General features: G+C 48.4%; 1 protein-coding gene across 2 annotated transcripts in view; it reads left to right on the top strand.

Moving 5' to 3' along the window:
- The window catches only part of CMTM7 (CKLF like MARVEL transmembrane domain containing 7), a 50,480-nt gene that overhangs the window by 17,824 nt on the left and 13,361 nt on the right, over positions 1 to 19,295 (top strand). For both annotated transcript variants that reach the window (XM_058729635.1, XM_058729634.1), the window contains exon 2: positions 19,085 to 19,258. In XM_058729635.1, the coding sequence (XP_058585618.1) occupies positions 19,085 to 19,258 (174 nt within the window). The remainder of the gene's footprint in view (positions 1 to 19,084; positions 19,259 to 19,295) is intronic.

Here is a 19,295-nt window from a genome sequence, read left to right as displayed (position 1 = left end):
AAAATGTGGACCTTGAACAAGCGTTGTGCTTCGTCACTTCTAAGGCACCGTTGTTTTAGGCACTGCTAAGAAAGAAAAATGTTAATTACGTGATGACACAGATCTCTTACGTAGAATTTTTATTGTATGCTCGTTAGAAGAGCTGTTTTAAACTTCGTTGAGATTTTACATGCTCTTGGGACTGTATAAAAAGAAAACTTGAGGAAGGAAAATAAATTGCCTAAGATATTCCTATGACTTCTTTACAGTCAGAGTCCTTCTCTTCTGAATTTTTTTTTTTCAACGTTTTTTTATTTATTTTTGGGACAGAGAGAGACAGAGCATGAACGGGGGAGGGGCAGAGAGAGAGGGAGACACAGAATCGGAAACAGGCTCCAGGCTCCGGGCCATCAGCCCAGAGCCTGACGCGGGGCTCGAACTCACAGACCGCGAGATCGTGACCTGGCTGAAGTCGGACGCTTAACCGACTGCGCCACCCAGGCGCCCTTTTAATCTGTGCATTCCCCCTCCTTCTTTTTCCTTACAATTTATTACTTGAATAAAAATCTAGTCATTCATTCCTGTGGTTCATGCCTACTGAGTAGATGTGTCTGAATGCATCCTTATGGTGTCGTTAACAAGTTCTCCAGTCCTCCGTATTTTCTACAAATTGTCAATTAGATACAGAGGTTCATCAGATTTAGACTTGTTTGTTTGTTGCAAGGCCACATCATGGGTGGTGATGTGTATTTCCATCAGGAGGTGCATGATGTCTGGTTAGCTCTGTTTTCATGGCACTAAGATTGATGAGTGGGCTTAGCTGATGTCATCCTGATCCCTCCATTATAATGTGGGTACCTTGTTATTTTGATGCTTTTCACCTTGCTGTCATAATTTAACAGTATATATTAGAAGTCGTAGCATGGGGTTCTGTAACACGTAATAATTTATTTTCTTCTCTCCTCAGTGTCTGCCCCACAATTGCCAGTTTGGGCAGGGGACACATTTCAGAGTTCGTTTCCAGGGAGCTCTCTCCACCCCCTCAATCCTAATGACCAACCTGAGCTTTCTTGGTTCAATTTTTATTCTTCACTTTGCATCGACTTTGAAAGTGTGTACTTACTTGTTGCTCTTGGTAATGGTACTTCGACCCTGCGTTCACAGTTCCTATCTGGTGCAGATCTCTGCTCCTCCCTGTGTATTTGACATTTCTTAACTAAGGCTGCCTTCTTACTTTCGGAAGATGTAAAGTACAAATTACTGAGACAATAAATGTTCAAATCACACAGGCCATCTGCCCCTGAACAGATGTCCACTGTAAGTCAATGTCAATCTCTGTTCCTTGGGGCCAGGGAGAGAGGTGAAGAAAAATACAGGCCAAGCAGGGCTGAAAGAGCCCTCTCCACTGGGAAGAAAAGGGAGGCTGATGAAGCAATGGTTTCTACTTAGTTTCTAATTCACGCGCAGAAAAAGACTCTTTCCGGGAAGGTCGGTGAAGGAAGAAGCAATGATAACGCAAGAATGTAGTGATATAAGGCCCGCAGATGGTTTACCATAATGGAATTGTTCCATGGACCACATGAGGGTTTTCTTTTCCCCTCAGTATATATAGAGCATGTAATTTGCCCCGGTGCTGTGCTCAGTGTTTTATTTTTGGGTTTTGTTTTTTTTTTTTTGGTATTACCTCTAAGTGGGGTACTGTCTTTCATCCCCACTCTCCAAATGGGAAGTCTGAGGTTCTGGAAGGTTATGTAGCTGTCCCAGGGCACACAGCTAGTGAAATTCCCACTGTGGGCGTGAGGTCTTGGGTAAGTCACCTAACCTCTTTGTGCCTCAGTTTCCTCATCTACAAAGTGGGGATGGTGGTATTACCTGCTCCCCGGGTTGCTGTGCAGATCTTGTATGAAGTATTTGAGCTCTGAGGAAATGTTAGTTATTACTCTGCTACCTCGTCTGGGTGTCCCAGTGGGATCTTTAATCCTTTCCCCAGAAATCAACGGGATCTGTTCTTCATACTTATAATAGTCCTATTTTCTACAAGGCCTTCATCCTCTCTTTCCCCTTTGCCTGTCCCCATCTTATTTCTAGGGGTCTGTGCTGGTCCTTCGGATAGGAAAGTTAGATTGGCACAGGTCAGTGTCAGCATGTGGAGAGAACTTACTCACCCCCATTCAGAGTATGCAAAAGTTTTATTTTGCACTTAGCTATCCAGTATAGAGCACGTGCTACGTGCCAGGCTCGTATTTTTGACCCGACAGAGAGGTGTCAGAGCGATGAAGAAAGGGCATAGGCTTGGCCCTTGCCTTTGCCACTATCAACTGAGTAGCCCTAGGTAAATCACGTTTCTTTTCTTGGTCTCAAATTTCTCTCCTGTGCAGTAGGAGGACAATGTTCAAGATCCCCGTTGTTCCAGTTGTTATGTGTACGGACATGTGTGCTGGGTCAGAATGCGAATCACTGGGCAAGTCCAAAATCACCTGGGCACTGGCGTGGGTGAGCTGTGAGTGTTGGGGGCTGTGTCATTCCTGTAGCAGGGGCGTTTCTGGACGGTTTTTCTGTCATCAATAAGATTCCAGGGCAGAGAAAAGTCAGAGTTCTGAGAAACCACTGTGGAAATGCCGCAGTGAGGTCTTTGCAAAGCATAGTGAGGGCTGGGGCCTCTGACTTTTTTCTCCCACTGTGCAGTCTGGCCGCACCATTTCCAGCCATATAAAAGGTGCAGTGGTTTTTAGTATATTCACAGAATATGTGCTGCCATCACCACAACCAATTTCAGAAAGTTTCGAAGAGCTCTGTGTTGACAAGTGCACAGTCATGTCCCTATCACCACAGCGAGATAGAGGACAGTCCCGTCATCCCCCCAGATGCCCCTGTGCCATTCCTTTGTAGTCGGTCCTTCTCCCCACCTTGTAACCCCTTTGCCTTACCGTGTACAGCTCATCAGTACGTACCTGTGAAGCCTGCTGGGATTTGGTTGGCATTTCGTTGAGTCTGTAGATCAACGTGGGGAGAATTGGCATGTCAGTAATGTTGCACCTTCCAGTCCATGAACATGTTATACCTCTCCATTTATGTAAGTCTTCTCTGATTTCTTTGATCAGTATTTTTTAAAAAAAATTTAATGTTTCTTTTCGAGAGAGAGACAGAGACAGAGTAGAGCGGGGAAGGGGCAGAGAGAGAGAGGGAGACTCAGAATCCAAAGCAGGCCCCAGGCTCTGAGCTGTTAGCACAGAGCCCGACAACAGGGCTTGAACTCACTGTGAGATCATGACCTGAGCCAAAGTTGGATGCTCATCCAACTGAGCCAGCCAGGCGCCCCTCTTTTATCAGTGTTTTGTAGTTTTCAGCATATTCTAAAGTTATATATTTACCTAATAAATATTTCCTTTTTTCTTTTTTGATGCTACTGTAAATAGTCCTATGTGTTTTTAACGTTTGATTTCAATGGTTTGTTGTTAATATATTGATTTTTGTATATTGAGCTTGCAACCTCTGATAATGCTAAACTCATTGATTAGCTCTTAGATCTTTTTATGGAGATTTTTTCTACACCTGTACCCTGTTGTTTACAAATAAAGTTTCAGGGTGTCTGGGTGGCTCAGTTGGTTCAGCTCCCAACTCTTGATTTAGGCTCAGGTCATGGTCTCCTGGTTTGGGGGTTTGAGCCCTGCGTGGGGGGCTCTTAGCACAGAGCCTGCTTGGAATTCTCTTTCCCTCTATCTCTGCCCCTTCCCTGCTCACGCTCATGGTCACGCGCTCTCTCTCTCTCTCTCTCTCAAATAAATACTTTATTTTATTTTTTATTTTTTTTAATTTTTTTTTTTAACGTTTATTTATTTTTGAGACAGAGAGAGACAGAGCATGAACCGGGGAGGGTCAGAGAGAGGGAGACACAGAATCTGAAACAGGCTCCAGGCTCTGAGCCATCAGCCCAGAGCCCGACGCGGGGCTCGAACTCACGGACCGCGAGATCGTGACCTGGCTGAAGTCGGACGCTTAACCAACTGCGCCACCCAGGCGCCCCTCAAATAAATACTTTAAAAAAAAGTTTTATTTCTTCCTTTTTAGTCTTTCATTTCTTTTTCTTACCTTTTTGCAACTTCCAGAAATATGCTGAATAGGATTGGTGAGAGGTGATAACCTTCCCTTGTTCCTTAGGGGGAAAGCATACAGTCTGTCACCACTGAGTCTTAGATTAGCTGTAGATTTTTACGTGCATGCCCTTTATCAGGTTAAGGAATTACCCTGCTATCCTAGTTTGCTGGAAGTTTTTATCATGAATGGGTATTGAATTTTGTCAAGTGCTTTTTCAGCATCAGCTGATACACATACCTGGTTTTTCTTCTTTTGGTCTGTTAATACGGTATCTACGTTGATTTTCCAATGTTGAACCCGCCATGCCTCCTGGAATAAACTTTAGTTACTTGTTGTGCACCTGCATATTTTTATATATTGTTGGATTTGCTATGCTGATATTTTGTTGAGGGTTTTTGATAGCCTAGAAAGAATTTATCCTTAAGCTTACTCATGACCCAACCCACTTTCAGTGCATCCCTCTGAGACATTCACATACTAATAGTCTGATGTGGGTTTCTCTGAATCCTTGTCTCTCTTTCTCCTTTCTGTGATTGCTGTTCTCTTTGGCTTTGCATGTTTCTCACTTCTGCCCAGAAACTCCTTTCAGAAACGGGATTTAGGAAGAAGCATTCGAGCCCATAGCTAGATTCAAGTTGGTTTGCCTCACCTTCCTGAGATCCTAAATGCCCTGCCACCAGTAGTGCCTTTGGAAGGCAGTGTGTTTGTGTTGGATGTATCCGAGTGGTCTAGTTCCCCATTGGCAGGTGCAGGAGGGGAGGCTTTGTTTAGGACACACACTCTCTGCTTCCTCCAAAGGCACCCAGACAGGGACAGAAGCAGGGCCTCTTGGTGGAGACTGAAAAGCCCTCTTTGTCTTACCACCAGGTGGCTTTTGCGGCAGCACAGAGGACTCAGGGTCGGGTAAGGAAGGGGAAACGCAGGGAGCGGCTGGGTTTCAGCCTTCCGAGGTTATTTTTAATAAGGGAAGGCCAAGGGGGCGGAGGACTTTCTGAAGGGAGGTCTGTGTTTTCGCCTGGCTCTGAGATGACTCAGAAGTGAGAGATCAAAGGAGAATGCAGACCCCTGAGGAGGGCCTGCCTGACACCTGCCTTCTGAACCTGGGGTCGCAGGTCGTAGGGCGCAGGTCGTTAGGGCGCCCTAACCGAGCCTTTGAACTGGGGACAGGGTAGCCAGAGGAGGGAGGAAGAAAGGGTGAGGTGTTTCCCTCCTTCCCCCCGCACACTCTTGCCTGTTTGAAGCGGGAGGTTCACCATGGGCAGGCTTTCTGCTCTCCAGAAGCACAGACAGCCAGAGGGCAGGCAGGAGAGGTCCTCTCTGGGAGGCCGTTCTCCAGAACTGGGTCAGAGAGCAGGAGAGGGGATAGCTAATGGCCTGCAGAAGCGGGGAGGCCTGGCATACTTTCCTTTAATCTGTGGTTTCGCGTGGGGAAGTGTTTGGACAGATGGAATTGCCAGCTCCTTTCCAGCATTTTGTCAGCAGGCTGAGGAATCTGAGGCAGCCACCTCCCTACCGAGCCAGCAAGCGCCAGCAAGGGGAGTTTCCTGTTGGAACTCACCAGCTGCGGGGACCTGGTGGTTGGAGGGGGGCCTGCTCCCCATATCATCATGCAGTCTGGTGCATCGGAGGCCACCTTCTTGCCCACCTGTCTCCTCTGGCTGGTGCCGAGTCTAGTCCTGAGTCTCTTCTCCCCCATCTCCAGCATGCTGTGATTGGATTAGTTTTCCAGAAATCCACTTCTGCCTGTGGTTCTTCTCTGCTCAGTAACCTTCACTGGCTCCCCATTGTCCGTCCATAATAACTATTCTCTCGGCCTGGAATCTGATGCCCACTCCACGCCCCTTTACACACTTGTGGGGTTTGCCCAAAATGGACAAGCCGCCTAGTCCCAAATATGCCCTGGGCTTTTGCACCCCGAGGCCTTCCTTTGTCATGCTTCCTCTGCTTGGAAGCCCCCATTTTCTCTTCTCTGTATATTCAAATCCGGTCTCCCACAGAGTCCTCACTAAGGCCATGACTGCCCCTGCAGAGGCCATGCCTCACCTGCCTTTCCAAGGACCTTCCTTATAAATCGCACCTCCCTGGTGGCATTTAGCTCGTTCTCCTTTACAGTACTTGTGTCTGGGTCTGAGGCTCCTTCTCCTTTAGGACAGGGCCTGTGTCTAAGCTGTCCTTAACATTGTTCTCATCACCTGGTGACAGCACACTGCACTTAGGACAGTCACTATTTATTTATTTATTTTTAAAATTTTTTAACGTTTATTTATTTTTGAGACAGAGAGAGACAGAGCATGAATGAGGGAGGGTCAGAGAGAGAAGGAGACACAGAATCTGAAACAGGCTCCAGGCTCTGAGCTGTCAGCACAGAGCTCGATGTGGGGCTCGAACTCACGGACCGGACCGTGAGATCATGACCTGAGCCGAAGTTGGACGCTCAACCGACTGAGCCACCCAGGCACCCCGACAGTCACTGTTCAAGAGCCACTGTGTGCTAAGAACTTCTCAAACATCCCATTTATTCTTCCCAAAAAACCCCCGAAAGAACTTTTTTAATACCTAGCATTCGTGAATGTTTACTAGAGACGTTCCAGGCTGTTCTAAATGTTTTGGCGCAAATCGGCTCAGTTAATCCTCAAATCAACACTGTGTGGTAGGTTTAATTATCCCCCTTGCAAAGATGAGGAAACTGAGGCACAGAGCGGTTAACTGGCCCGCTGGTAATTGTGTTTGCTGAGTGAGAAGTTGCTGACCATGCTTTATTGCTCCCACTCAGCTCTACTTATTCTAATTGGGCACCAGCCTTTGGCCAACACTCAAGACTTCCTTCTCCACTCCTCACTGGGTACCGTATGATGATCATACATCCTTAACAACTGTGGTTTTCCATCAGCGACACATGCTTACAATCCCTTAATGGTTCTTGTATACTTGCTTTGTCATATTTTATCCCAGACTAATTTCTTCTTCCCCAGGCTGGCACTTTTTTGGCATTACGCTGCCTCTGTTTTTAATCAAGGCCTCCCACACCCACATTCTCAAATTCAGCAGGCACTCACTTCTGGCAGGAGCCCAGGGCTGGATGCCAGGCTTCCTGCTGGGACTGGCCCCACAGCTTCTCCAAATATTTACTTCCCCAGGATAGCCTCCAAATTACGGAGTAGTTCCCCTGCATCACGGTTTCCTTGGGATCGTCTTTGGCAAAGTGGAAAGCAATGTAGTCTTGTATCCCTTGTGCTGAGCACAAGGCTGCTACAAGGTTGATCCTTAATAAATAATCACTGAATAAATAACTTGATTCTTCTTTCCACTTTAAAAACTAGGCTTGGGGCGCCTCAGTGGCTTAGTTGGTTAAGCATACGACTTCGGCTCACATCATGATCTTGTGGTCTGTGAGTTCTAGCCCCGCGTCAGGCTCTGTGCTGATGGCTCAGAACCTGGAGCCTCCTTCGGAATCTGTGTCTCCCTCTATCTCTGCCCCTGCCCCGATCATTTTCTCTCTCTCTCTCCCTCTCTCTCTCTCTCAGAAATAAACATTAAAAAAAAAAAAAAAAGGCTTGTCTAACTGGGAAACCAGGGAAACTCTAAAACCAGATGTAGGAGTTAGCTTTTGCTCTATGACAAATAGTCATAAAATCTTTCCACATGTCTCCAGATGCCTCAGTTTCCTCATCTGTGGAATGGGGGTAATAATAGAACTTACCCCCACGCCTAAGGAAACTAGCCATGTGCAGAAATAGTGATCATACCAGTATTATTTCAGTAACTTAAAAAAAAAAAAAAAAAAAAACGCTCATGTCCCAGCAGGGGCTGTTAAGCCCGTCCTGCTCCCACCAGTCCTGGAGAAGATTCTTTGGCAGTCATACTCTTTTATTTTGTTAATCACCTCATCAGGGAACCTCTGGAAAACACTAGCTCCTTCTGCCTGTAAGACCATGGCTACACACGGAGGTTTTACCCATCTGATTTTATCCAGTTTTCTAGGATTTACCATCTTAAAAAAAAGAAAAAAAAAAGAGCATTTAATATATTTTCTGTGTTTTCCCATTTCTGAATTAATATGTTGGGTTGCCTTGATTCTAAGACTTTATTGACTGTAAGACTCACCACTGATTTTGGGATGGAGGGGCTGGGGGGGAGGTTAGATTACATACTAATCTTTTTTTTTTTTAATGTTTTTTTATTTATTTTTGAGACAGAGAGAGACAGATTATGAACAGGGGAGGGGGCAGAGGGAGAGAGGGAGACACAGAATCTGAAGCAGGCTCCAGGCTCTGAGCTGTCAGCACAGAGCCCGACGTGGGGCTCGAACTCACGGGGACCGTGAGATCATGACCTGAGCCGAAGTCAGATGCTTAACCGACTGAGCCACCCAGGCGCCCCGATTACACACTAATCTTATGTAAATTACATTCCAATCTCAGCAGCATCAAGGCCTCTGTGCTTGAGGGAGGGTGCTGGGGAGGGGGGGGCTTACAAATTAGAATTACAGAAACACATTGTGTTCACTGTTTGTTACATCCTTCTTTTGGGTCAAGCACAGAGCTGCACATGTGTTAACGCATTTTGCCCTCACAACATCCTTATAAGGTACATTTGTAAGAATGAAGAAAGATGAAATTGAGGCGTAGAAAAGTGAGGCCACGCAGCTGGAACGTGGCACCAGCCACTGAGCTGAGGCGGTTGGACCAAAGGCAAGCTGCCTTTCAGAAATACAACTGGATTTCTGTAGAACAGATCTGATGGCTGGAGCATCCACTCTCTTCCTATCTGTGGAAGGTCACCAACCTCTTTGGACTATACGAACAGCCATTCCTAGAAGCCTGATACTTAATCCAAGGAGGGGCAAAGGCCTGGTCCAGCTGACTAGGACAAGCACTGGTGAGTGAGTTCTTTCACTGAATGGCTGCTTTGTGGGATCCAGGGAGGCCCAGACCCTGCCTGGATCTACAAAGAGGTTTCTTCTTCTCGGGGGCATGAGACCTGGAAGGGGATAATGGCAGAGGCCAGAAAAGGGATGGGAGTGAAGTGTTGGAGGAGGGAGAGGCCCCTTCAGTCCACGGAACAGAAGGGCAGAGAATGCTTCGTGGGCCGTCTAGAACTGTATGACACGGTAGCCACTAGCCACACGCGGCTATTTAAATTTAAATCAATGACGTTAAACATTCAATTCCTCAGTCACGTCAGCTACATTCCAAGTGTTCCGCTCTTGCCGTTGCCTGTCATATTGCGCAGCACAGGTAGAGACAACATTTCCATCATCATGGAAAATTCTGTTGGGCACCTGACCCTGGATCCAGCTGGCTGCAGCAAAGAAAGACCACATTGTCCGCGGGACATAGGGAGATGCTGGGCCTGTGCAGGAGCCTGGTTCTGGGAGGTGACTGGTGAATGGGGGTGTTCCCTGTGGAGAGGGTGATAAGAGAGGTGGAGAGAAGGGTGCCCACTTATAAGCTGTACCTTGAGCAAGGAGAAAGGCCCACCCACCAGCGCGTCCCCAGGCTTGTCTGAGAGGGGCTGAGGCGGCTCCCCGTGCCCTCACGACAAACGCTGTCACCTGAGGTGACCTGAGTGGGTGGCTTACTCACTGTAGCCTCAAGTCCGGCTCCCCTGGAGCACCTGCCTTTGCCTTGCGTTCCACCCCCCTCCTTTTTTTTAAAAAAAAATGTTTGTTTTTGAGAGAGAGAGAGACAGAGCACAAGTGGGGGAGGGCAGAGACAGAGAGGGAGACACAGAATCTGAAACAGGCCCTAGGCTCTGAGCTGTCAGCACAGAGCCCATTTGCTCCCATATTATTGTACAGCAGATCTTCTACTGTGTTTCGTCTCACCCCTAAATATTTCAGTCTGTGTCTAAATTGCTGGGCATCCCATTTGCTCGCCATGTTGGCATCTGCTCGGGCAGCCTCTCTTCTGCTTATGCCTAAGAGCAAAGCCCTGCATTCAGTGCTGCCTTTCTATAAACCCTGGAGAGCCTGAGGGGGAAATGATTACAGAAAAGAAGCTGCCCCCAGCCTGCCAGCCATTCTTACCCGAAGGTTGCTGTTGAGAATCCAGCCTAACCCCAAGCTCAGGTCTGCGTTTACCATTCAAGGCCAGTGCACTGGGGCTGGGCACTGGGGATGCAGCAGGGGCTGAGTCCGGGTCCCTGCCTGTGTACTCACAAGTAGGCGTACAGCGGGCAGAGGCAGTCTTGGCTGGGATATGAGCTTAATAGCTTGTCTCAAACTAAAGCATGTAAAAGTAGGGCCTCTCCAGAGTGATGCTTTTACCTTCCTCCCCCATCCATCTCACTCCCCTCCCGGGCATGAGTGAACGAGAATGCGGCCCAGCACAGTGCCTGGAACATAGGTCTCAGGAAACGGACATCAAATTGCATTCAGTCATGTATTCATTCACGTATTTACCAAATATCCACGGACAACACGTGTACCATTCAGGGTTCCTGGCACTGGGGAAATAACAGTGAACAAAACAGATTAAAATCCCCATCATCGTGGGGCTTACATTCAGAGATGACAGACCATAATAATAATAAAAAACAGGTCAAATAAACTGCTGGGCAGTGATAAGGTCTCTGAAGCAGAATAACTGAGTAAGTAGCATCCACAAATGATAAAATAATTACCTTTTTAGAAGCAGAATATAAAACTATATATGCAGTATGAGCCAATCTTTGAAAAGGAAAAATAATACATATATGCTTTAAACACACATAGGTGGAAAGAAATCCTCCAAAATGCCAGGGGTGGTGGTTATCCCTGAGAAACGGGATGATAGGTGATTGTTCTTTTCTTTTTAAAAAAATTTTTTTAATGTTTATTCACTGTTGAGAGAGAGGGAGACAGAGCATGAGCGGGGGAGGGGGCAGAGAGAGAGGGAGGAGACACAGAATCCAAAGCAGGTTCCAGGCCCCACACTGTCAGCACAGGGCCCGATGCGGGGCTCGAACTCATGAACCATGAAGTCATGACCTGAGCCGAAGTCGGACACTCGACCGACTGAGCCACCCAGGAGCCCCTGATTTTTATTTTCTTAAATAGATACTTGCATGAATTGATTTTCTGTAATGAACAGTGTTGATTATACCTTTGAGTATCTTTGGTTTAAGCAGGAGACTTGACATGAATCCCATTCCTTACAGGCCATTTCTGAGTTGGAGCCCCAGAGCCCTGCTTCCAGCATGAGGGAAGCTGAGGCAGAGCAGGGCTTCCCTTCCATCATGCAGAGTCCCAGGCAACGTTCGGTGCTTGCTCCCAGGGGGTCAGGACAAAGGATTCAAGTCCTTGCTGAAAACAGAGTCCAAAACCTGGGAGAGGGGGCTGTGAAGAGGAACAGGCCCTGTAGGCAGAGAGCAGTGCAGTGGTTAGACCTCAGGGCCATGCCAGGGGCCCAGCTGGTTCCTCCGCCTGACTGTGTGACTTTGAACAAGTTGCTTAACCTCTCTGTGCTTCAGGTTTCCTCGTGAAAGGACAGTGATAACAGTACTGGGACTGTCGTGAGGGTAAACTTGTTTAAAAATTGAAGAGTCCTTAGCTCAGTGCCCGGAGAGAGGAAGAGTAAGCACTCAGAAAGGGTAGTACCTGTCATTTGTAGAGCAAGTCAAGGAGGGCAGTGTGCTATCAGCGACGGTGACAGAGAAGACATGGCAGAAAGAAAACCAATTGTGAAACAGAGAAGAGGTGGCTGTGGGGACTGGATTCAACCTGCTGGCCAAGCCCCGTGTCCTTTCATTGGGTACCATCCCCTGTATCCCTCCCCTCTCCCCCAAAAGCTCCGGGGATTTGTCCCAACTGTCCCTCCTCCGTTGGTGCCACCGCTCGAACTGGTCTCACTGAGGGCCAGCCGCTGAGCAGGAATGCAGTTCAGATTTCTCCAGAGCAAACGTTGAGAAAGTTCCTTAAAGAAACCTGAGAGGAAGAAAGGTGGGCGATGCCTCCCCTCCATGGAGGGGGCTCGTTCTTTGTAGCCCCTCCGGTCACCACTTCTCAGACGTCTCTGCAGGAGGACTCCTGCTTGCTGACTTGGGAACAGACGTGATGACCCTGGGTGGGTTGGGTCCAAGCTGAAGCCTCTGAGACATGGCAGCCCATCCCCCTGGAACACACTCACAGAGTCTTGGGAGTCTGGGTTTGTGCTCTGGCCCCACCATCGACCATCCGTGGCAAGTGACCCACCCCTGGTCCTCCCCGTCCTCAGATGTGTGAATGGGGCACAGTGCTGCCTGGCCGTGTTTGTTGGGGGCACTGCTGCCGGGGTGACAGGAGTTAGCATGGCCTGCCTCTGCCAGTGCTCCCTTCGCCCCTCGGCGGTTTCCGTGGGAGTGAACTCCAGACCCTTCAAGCTACATCAAGTTCTTCTAAATTTCTTGCGATCTTTGGAAAACCCTGTGGATTCTTTCCTTCTTAGCTCATCTCAGTTTATGGTGAAGAATTTGTGAGCATGTGGACGTGGGTGTTGATCTCTTCCTTTAGACCGTGAGCTCCAGGAGGGCAAGGACTGTGTCTGTTCCGCTGATGATTGTCGCTAGTCCCTAGCACAAAGTAGGCAGAAAATGCTTTTTGAATTGTCATCACCAGAAAGGAGAGTAAATTGGAACAAAAAGACCCACCCCGCCCATTCCTCTCTCTCTCCCCGTTCGCTTTGCCGACAGACATTCAGTAGCCAGTGTTCAGGCTGGGATGTCCTTGGGAGACGTGGCTTTGGGGCTCCAGGGCTCCAGCCATCACTGCCATGGCAACAGGACGCCGGGGAGCGTGCTGCAGAGGGCCGGCCTGTGTCCATGCCCGGCTCAGACGTGTGAGCGGGGGCGATTGGTGCCGAGTGCTTCCCGTCTCTGTACCTCGGCCTCCTTGGCTCACGAGGAGCCGTGCCAATAGGCCTTTCCCTTTGTGGTTGAATCCCCCATTCCCTGTGGCATCTCCACGTTGTCTCAGTTGCCCTTGGTCCCCTCTGCTGACCCACTTCTCGGGGGAGGTGGCCGCCTACCGCCCGCACGTACACAAAGCCGCGTGTCCTCCCCTCCCCCGGTCATGGTGGGAGCCAGCGGCAGAGGACGTCGCTTTCGTTCGTGAAATTGAATCAGCCGCAACAGAGACTAGGAAATCGAGTCGGATACTGAAAGAGAAACAAACTAGAGAAACTACTACTTGCAAAAAAAAAAAAAAAAAAAATGGCCGTTTCAGTTTGGTTCAATGTAAGGACCAAACCACCAAGTTTGCTACATAATAAGTGTCAGTGGTGCTTCTGACCCTTTCTGATAAAATGATGTTTTTGACAAGTTGAGCGTTCCGTCTCCGTAGTCTGAGTGTGACCTGATGACCTTTGCTAGCCAAGAGCGGTGGTGACGTGGGTGACGTGGTGTTGCCCAGATTGCCGTCCGGGCTCTGTGGTGCAAAATTGATTAGGGACAGGGGAGCATGGCCTGGCCTCAATAACATGCTGAGAATGTTCTGGCTCCTTCACAAACCATACTCACCGATACCCTGGAGATCCTGGATGCCAGACCTCCTGGGGCAGTTAATGAGTCCATCAGCCAAGAAGAAAGGTGGGCGATGCCTCCCCTCCATGGAGGGGGCTTGTTCTTTGTAGCCCCTCCGGTCACCACTTCTCAGACGTCTCTGCAGGAGGACTCCTGCTTGCTGACTTTGACAGGTGTTAGCAGCCTCCAAAAGTCCTTTGTGCTAGGTCCCGAAGTGAAGTTTAACAAAAAAGCGCGATTCTCTTCTCAAAGCGCTTGAGCCCAGTAAGGGAGGGAGACGTGGTTTTTTGTTTTTGTTTAATGCAATAGAGTGTCACAGAGGATGGCAGGATGACCCCAGAAACCATCCATTCACTCGGTGTTGAATTCCCTACCTATTATGTGCAGGGCACTCTGCTAGGAGGAGAGAGTAAGAGTGAAACCAGCAGAGTCCCTAGAGTAGTTGGGAGAAGGGTAGTAAACAAGGTGACCAACAAGCAAATACACATCTAACCAAACACCAAATAGGTTTAGTACAATCACAAAGGTTCCGTCAGAGAGAATACTGGGGACCCACCTGAGGGGGGGCAGCCCTTGAGGCACTCTGGGAGCCCAGTGTGCCCAGAGAAGCAGCAGAAACTGGGACCAGAACCTGCAGGTGGAGCTTAAGACACCACCCCAGGGCGCCTGGTTGGCTCAGTTTGTTGAGCATCCGACTCTTGATTTCGGCTCGGGTCATGATCTCGCGGTTCGTGAGTTCGAGCCCCACTTAGGGCTCTGTGCTGACAGTGCGGAGCCTGCTTGGGATCCTGTCTCCCTCCCTCTCTCTGCTCCTCTTCCACTCACTCTCTCTCAAAATAAATAAATAAGCATTTCAAAAAAACCCCACAAAACCCAGAAGCTATAAAAAATAATGTGTAGATTCGACTGCATAAAAAATTTTAATCTCAGTAATAGAAAAGACAAAAACTAAAGGCAGCTGAGAGAATATATCTGCAGTATCCGCAACAGGCAATAGGTTAATATTCAGAATATAGGGGCGCCTGGGTGGCGCAGTCGGTTAAGCGTCCGACTTCAGCCAGGTCATGATCTCGCGGTCCGTGAGTTCGAGCCCCGTGTCAGGCTCTGGGCTGACGGCTCGGAGCCTGGAGCCTGTTTCCGATTCTGTGTCTCCCTCTCTCTCTGCCCCTCCCCCGTTCATGCTATGTCTCTCTCTGTCCCAAAAATAAATAAAAAATGTTAAAAAAAAAAATTAAAAAAAAATATTCAGAATATAAATATCAAATCTATAATAAACTTATGAAAAGATATTCAGCCCACTAGTTATCAGGGAAATTAAGATTAAATAAAAGATATCATTTCCTTTCTTTTTAAATACTGATAATAATCTGTGTGAGCAAGGCTCCCTATGCGGGGGAACTCATCTTTTTTTTTTGGATAGCATTTTGGCAGCAAATATCAAAATCTTGCCTGTGAATATGCTTTCACTTCATAATTTCACTTCTGAGAACCTTTCAGAAATGTACATACATGCAGAAAGCAGCTTGTCCAAGAATATTCTTTTGCAGGATGATGTGTACTTGCAAAAAGCTGGGGATGTGACAAATGCCCATCAGTAAAAGATTGTGTAAGGTGGTACTTCCTGACCAGAGGGGATGCCCCCCCCCGCCCCCCAGGATCTTTGCCAACATCTGGAGACATTTTTGGTTATTGTGCCTGGGGAGGTGCTTAGTAGCACCTGGCATTTTGTGGGTGGGGGACAGGATGCTGCTAACCGTGCTACAGGACAGTCCCCACCAAAAAATTACCCAGCCCCAAATGTCAGTAGTGCTGAGGTTGACAAACACTGGGTCAAATAAATCCGCAGCCAGTTGGAAGAAAAGGGTAAGTCTATACAAGTGCCATTAAAGATCTCTAAGACATGTTATTAGCTTTTTTACAGCTTAATGTGTGATTTTTATAACACAAGAAAAGAAAACAGCAAATTTAAAAAACCACTAAATGATCAGTTCTCCCCAGAGGCAACCACTGTTACCGGTTTCTTATGTGTCCTTCCAGAAATAGTCCCAGCACAGACAAGCATATTTGGTTTTTAATAAGCTGTAGGTATTTTGCTGCATGGTTAGATTCAGAAACTAGTGCATTAATTAGCCGGATGCTAGCGGCCTGCACCTGACGACCCCTGACATAACGTTTTTTAGGTTATTCCCCCTCGCCTCTTGTGTTTTCAAGGGCATTTTTATTTTTGGATACAGAACAAAACTGTGTGCTGGGGTTTGGGAGGGTGGGAAGGAGCCTATAACCAAAAGGCTGATATATTGGTGAGTGAAAGGAGGACGCAGAGGAAATAAGCCGGGCGAGGGTTCTCTTGCACGTGGGTGTCAGTGAGGTTCCACAAGGGCTGTTTGGTGGTGCTGACCCGGGGCGGGGGGGGGGGGGGCTTTAACAGGGAGGTGGGGTAAATTTCCTCCCACCCCAGGGCAGAATTCAGCCAAAGTTAGAAACATATCAAATCCCTCTTCTGCCGGCCCACAGCCAAGCAGAGTCATTAATGGGCCTCCTTGCAGATTTGCGCACTTTGCAATCACGGATTCGCCCCATCTCTGACTTTTTGAACAAGCCTGGCTTTCATCTCCTGGGCTTTTCCAGAAAAGCCTCTTAGAATTGGGTCTGAGACCTTTTGATGTTGGCTTTCATCAGCGACTTCTCTCTCCCCTGCTTGTCTTCCTGGCTGATACATTATTCCAAGGTCAGGATAAAAACCCTTGCGAGAAGGTGGGGTTGGGTGACCTGCCCACATCCAGCCCGAGGTTCTCGAAACATAAGGTGTCTGGTGCCATCTTCAGCCAGATGCAGGCGTGTTCAGCAGACCAGACTCCGGCAGGAGCACAGGAAGACCAAGCCTCCTGAGGGAATGTTCCAGAGCACAGACTGCAGGCAGCAGGTGGCAGGGCCCCTGAGACCACCGGAGGCTTCTGCTGCCCAGCTCAGAAGAACGCTTCTCCCGAAGCCTGCCTCTTGAGTCTTCTCCAGAAATGTTCCATCTTAGACTTCAAAATGCTTTTTCTCCCTTGAGGGACACCCACCCAGACTGAGAACCTGAGGAGGCTGCCTGGCGCCTGCTGTAGAGTTAAGACCAGGATGTTTTAGTTCCAGAGGCGGGGGTGGGGGGGAGAGGGACATTCATTTCTCTCAAGTGATGTCAGCCTGTTCCAGGTGTGAAATGTAAACCCTCTGTTGCTTTCACAAAAATCATCTCTTCTTTCTAGTAAGCATTTTGATAGAGTCAGAAACGACACAGTTTGGGGGAGAAAGGGGTGGTTTCTAATCTGAGATGATTCTGGGGATTCTGAACAGTGCCACAGCCGGTCTGTGAGACCCTGGCTTTGAGTTGGGGGTGCTTGCAACATTACTTTTAAACCTCTGGATGTTTGTGTTCGATATTTTATTTTCAACTGTCAATGGCAGTTTGATATAAAAGGACGAGCCTTTATCAGAGGAGCGGGAGAGCACGAATTACTCCTTTGGACGGTATCACATTGAAGTTACTCTACACAGAATCACGTCTGCCTTCCAGAAGCCTCCCAGCCGTCCTTAGCCCTGAAATCAGAACTCCTACTTCAGTTTGTCTCAATTCTGCTGTGGTGTTTGATTTGCTTCTCTGGCTGGAAACAAGAAGAGGTCTGAGGGGGCCGTGGTTGGGGTGGGGGAGAATGAGCACCCCAGGGCCTTTTCTCCACCAATGCTCTTGCTTGCACATTCTTCTGCTTCACCTTTCTGGCTGCCCCCAGAATATCGATCTAGAGGATTCAGGGGTCTCCATCATTTTGCAGAGGTTACCTGCTGGCCTTAGAAAAGTTCTGAAAAGTTTGGTGTCAGATCTTTCTTTCTTTTCTTTCTTTCTTTCTTTCTTTCTTTCTTTCTTTCTTTCTTTCTTTCTTTTCTTTCTTTCTTTTTTTAGAGCGCATTAGCTGCGATGCTGGCCATTTAAAGTAGGGATGCATGAATTATTGGGCAAAAAGGAAGCTTTTAGTTGTATGCATTAGTACATACCATCTGGAGTCTAAATGTGATTTTCCAAAGCTGGGATTCCCAGAAGAAGAGCACACAGTAGGTAGGTGGCATTAGGCCAGTTGAACAGGGTTCGGGAAGTCTTACTTTACAAGCACGTTCCGCAGAGTGGTTTGCGATGGTTTGCGGTAGAACGATAATGTCCTTCCTGCTGAAGGTCCTCGGGCCCTGGGAGTTCGTAGAGGAAGACCTGCCCGGACCCCTTTTGTTCACTGGGAAACTCCCACATCTCTGTGTCATCATGGGAAAGAGGTGGCTCTGTCACAGATGAAGAGTTGTACAAATTATTCTAATCTTTGCATTCAGTTAAGCACAAAATTGCCTCTTCACCCAGGAATCACGCCTCATAATCCTGAATTCGCTGCATTTTAAGGCAGGCCTTGAACGCCCCAGTGCGGGAGGGGTCAGCGCGAGGTGGGGACACCCATAGACCGGGAGGCCTGCAAATGGGGACTGATAATCAGCAGAGCCCTGGCGAGATCACGCATAGTCCCGAGTGAAGCAGAGCTCCCCTCGGAGCTTTAAAACAGCCTCAAGGCATGAATCATTCTATTACCAAGGCTGGCCGGCTTGAGAGGAACCGAAAAAATGAAAATCACTCCTGTTGCTCATTAGCAAAGGGGAATACGCAAATGTCGAGGGTCCCTCTGCACACCGCTGTTTGGATTTGACAAGCAGAGCACTCTCTTCATGCCAGAGTCTTTCCCAGCCTTCGTATCTGTTCGGAGCAGTTGGACAGACGCTAGAAATGAGGGGCTTGAGAAAATAGAGCATTTTTCACACCACTTGAACCGGTGTCAGATACATTTTGTGATTTGATGCTCATTAGAGACTCACATTTTCTTTCTTTCTTTTTTTTTCCTTTTTTTTAAAGCTTGTTTATTTTGTTGTTTTTTTTTTTTAACTTTTTTTTTTTTTTTTAATGTTTATTTGTTTTTGAGACAGAGACGGAGCGTGAACGGGGGAGGGGCAGAGAGAGAGGGAGACACAGAATCGGAAGCAGGCTCCAGGCTCCGAGCCGTCAGCCCAGAGCCCGACGCGGGGCTCGAGCTCGCGGACCGCGAGATCGTGACCCGAGCCCAAGTCGGACGCTCAACCGACTGAGCCACCCAGGCGCCCCAAGCTTGTTTATTTTGAGAGAGAGAGAGCGGGCGCACAATCAGGACGGGGACAGAGAGAGAGAATCCTAAGCAGGCTCTGCACTGTCAGCACAGAGCCCGATAATGGGGCGTGAACTCACGAAACTGTGAGATCGTGACCTGAGCCGAAGTCGTTCACTCAACCGACCGAGCCACCCGGGTGCCCCGCGACCGGCGTGTTTTAAAGGCTCGCACTATGGGAAAGTGCCCTCTCCCACCCTTGCAGCCAGTCTGTGAGGAAATAACCTGAATCGCAGCGGTTCCTCAATGCCCTGTTGTTGTTTGTTCCCTGGGTGGCCGTCCTGGCCGGGCGTTTCTCTGATGTGCCTGTATTTCTGTCCCAGGCCACTCTGCTGATCGCCTTCATCTGCGTGAGGAGTTCTGTGTGGACCAGGTACAGTGCCTACAGCTACTTTGAAGTGGTCACCATCTGCAACTTGATAATGATCCTCGTCTTTTACCTGGTGCATCTGTTCCGTCTCTACCGCGTGCTCACCTGCATCAGCTGGCCCCTGTCGGTAAGGGAGTGGCCGGGCCCGATTCTGGGCACCCGGA

The sequence above is a fragment of the Neofelis nebulosa genome, chromosome 5 (assembly GCF_028018385.1).
Source record: "Neofelis nebulosa isolate mNeoNeb1 chromosome 5, mNeoNeb1.pri, whole genome shotgun sequence".
NCBI classification, from domain to species: domain Eukaryota; kingdom Metazoa; phylum Chordata; class Mammalia; order Carnivora; family Felidae; genus Neofelis; species Neofelis nebulosa.
This window is presented reverse-complemented; position numbering and strand designations above follow the sequence as displayed.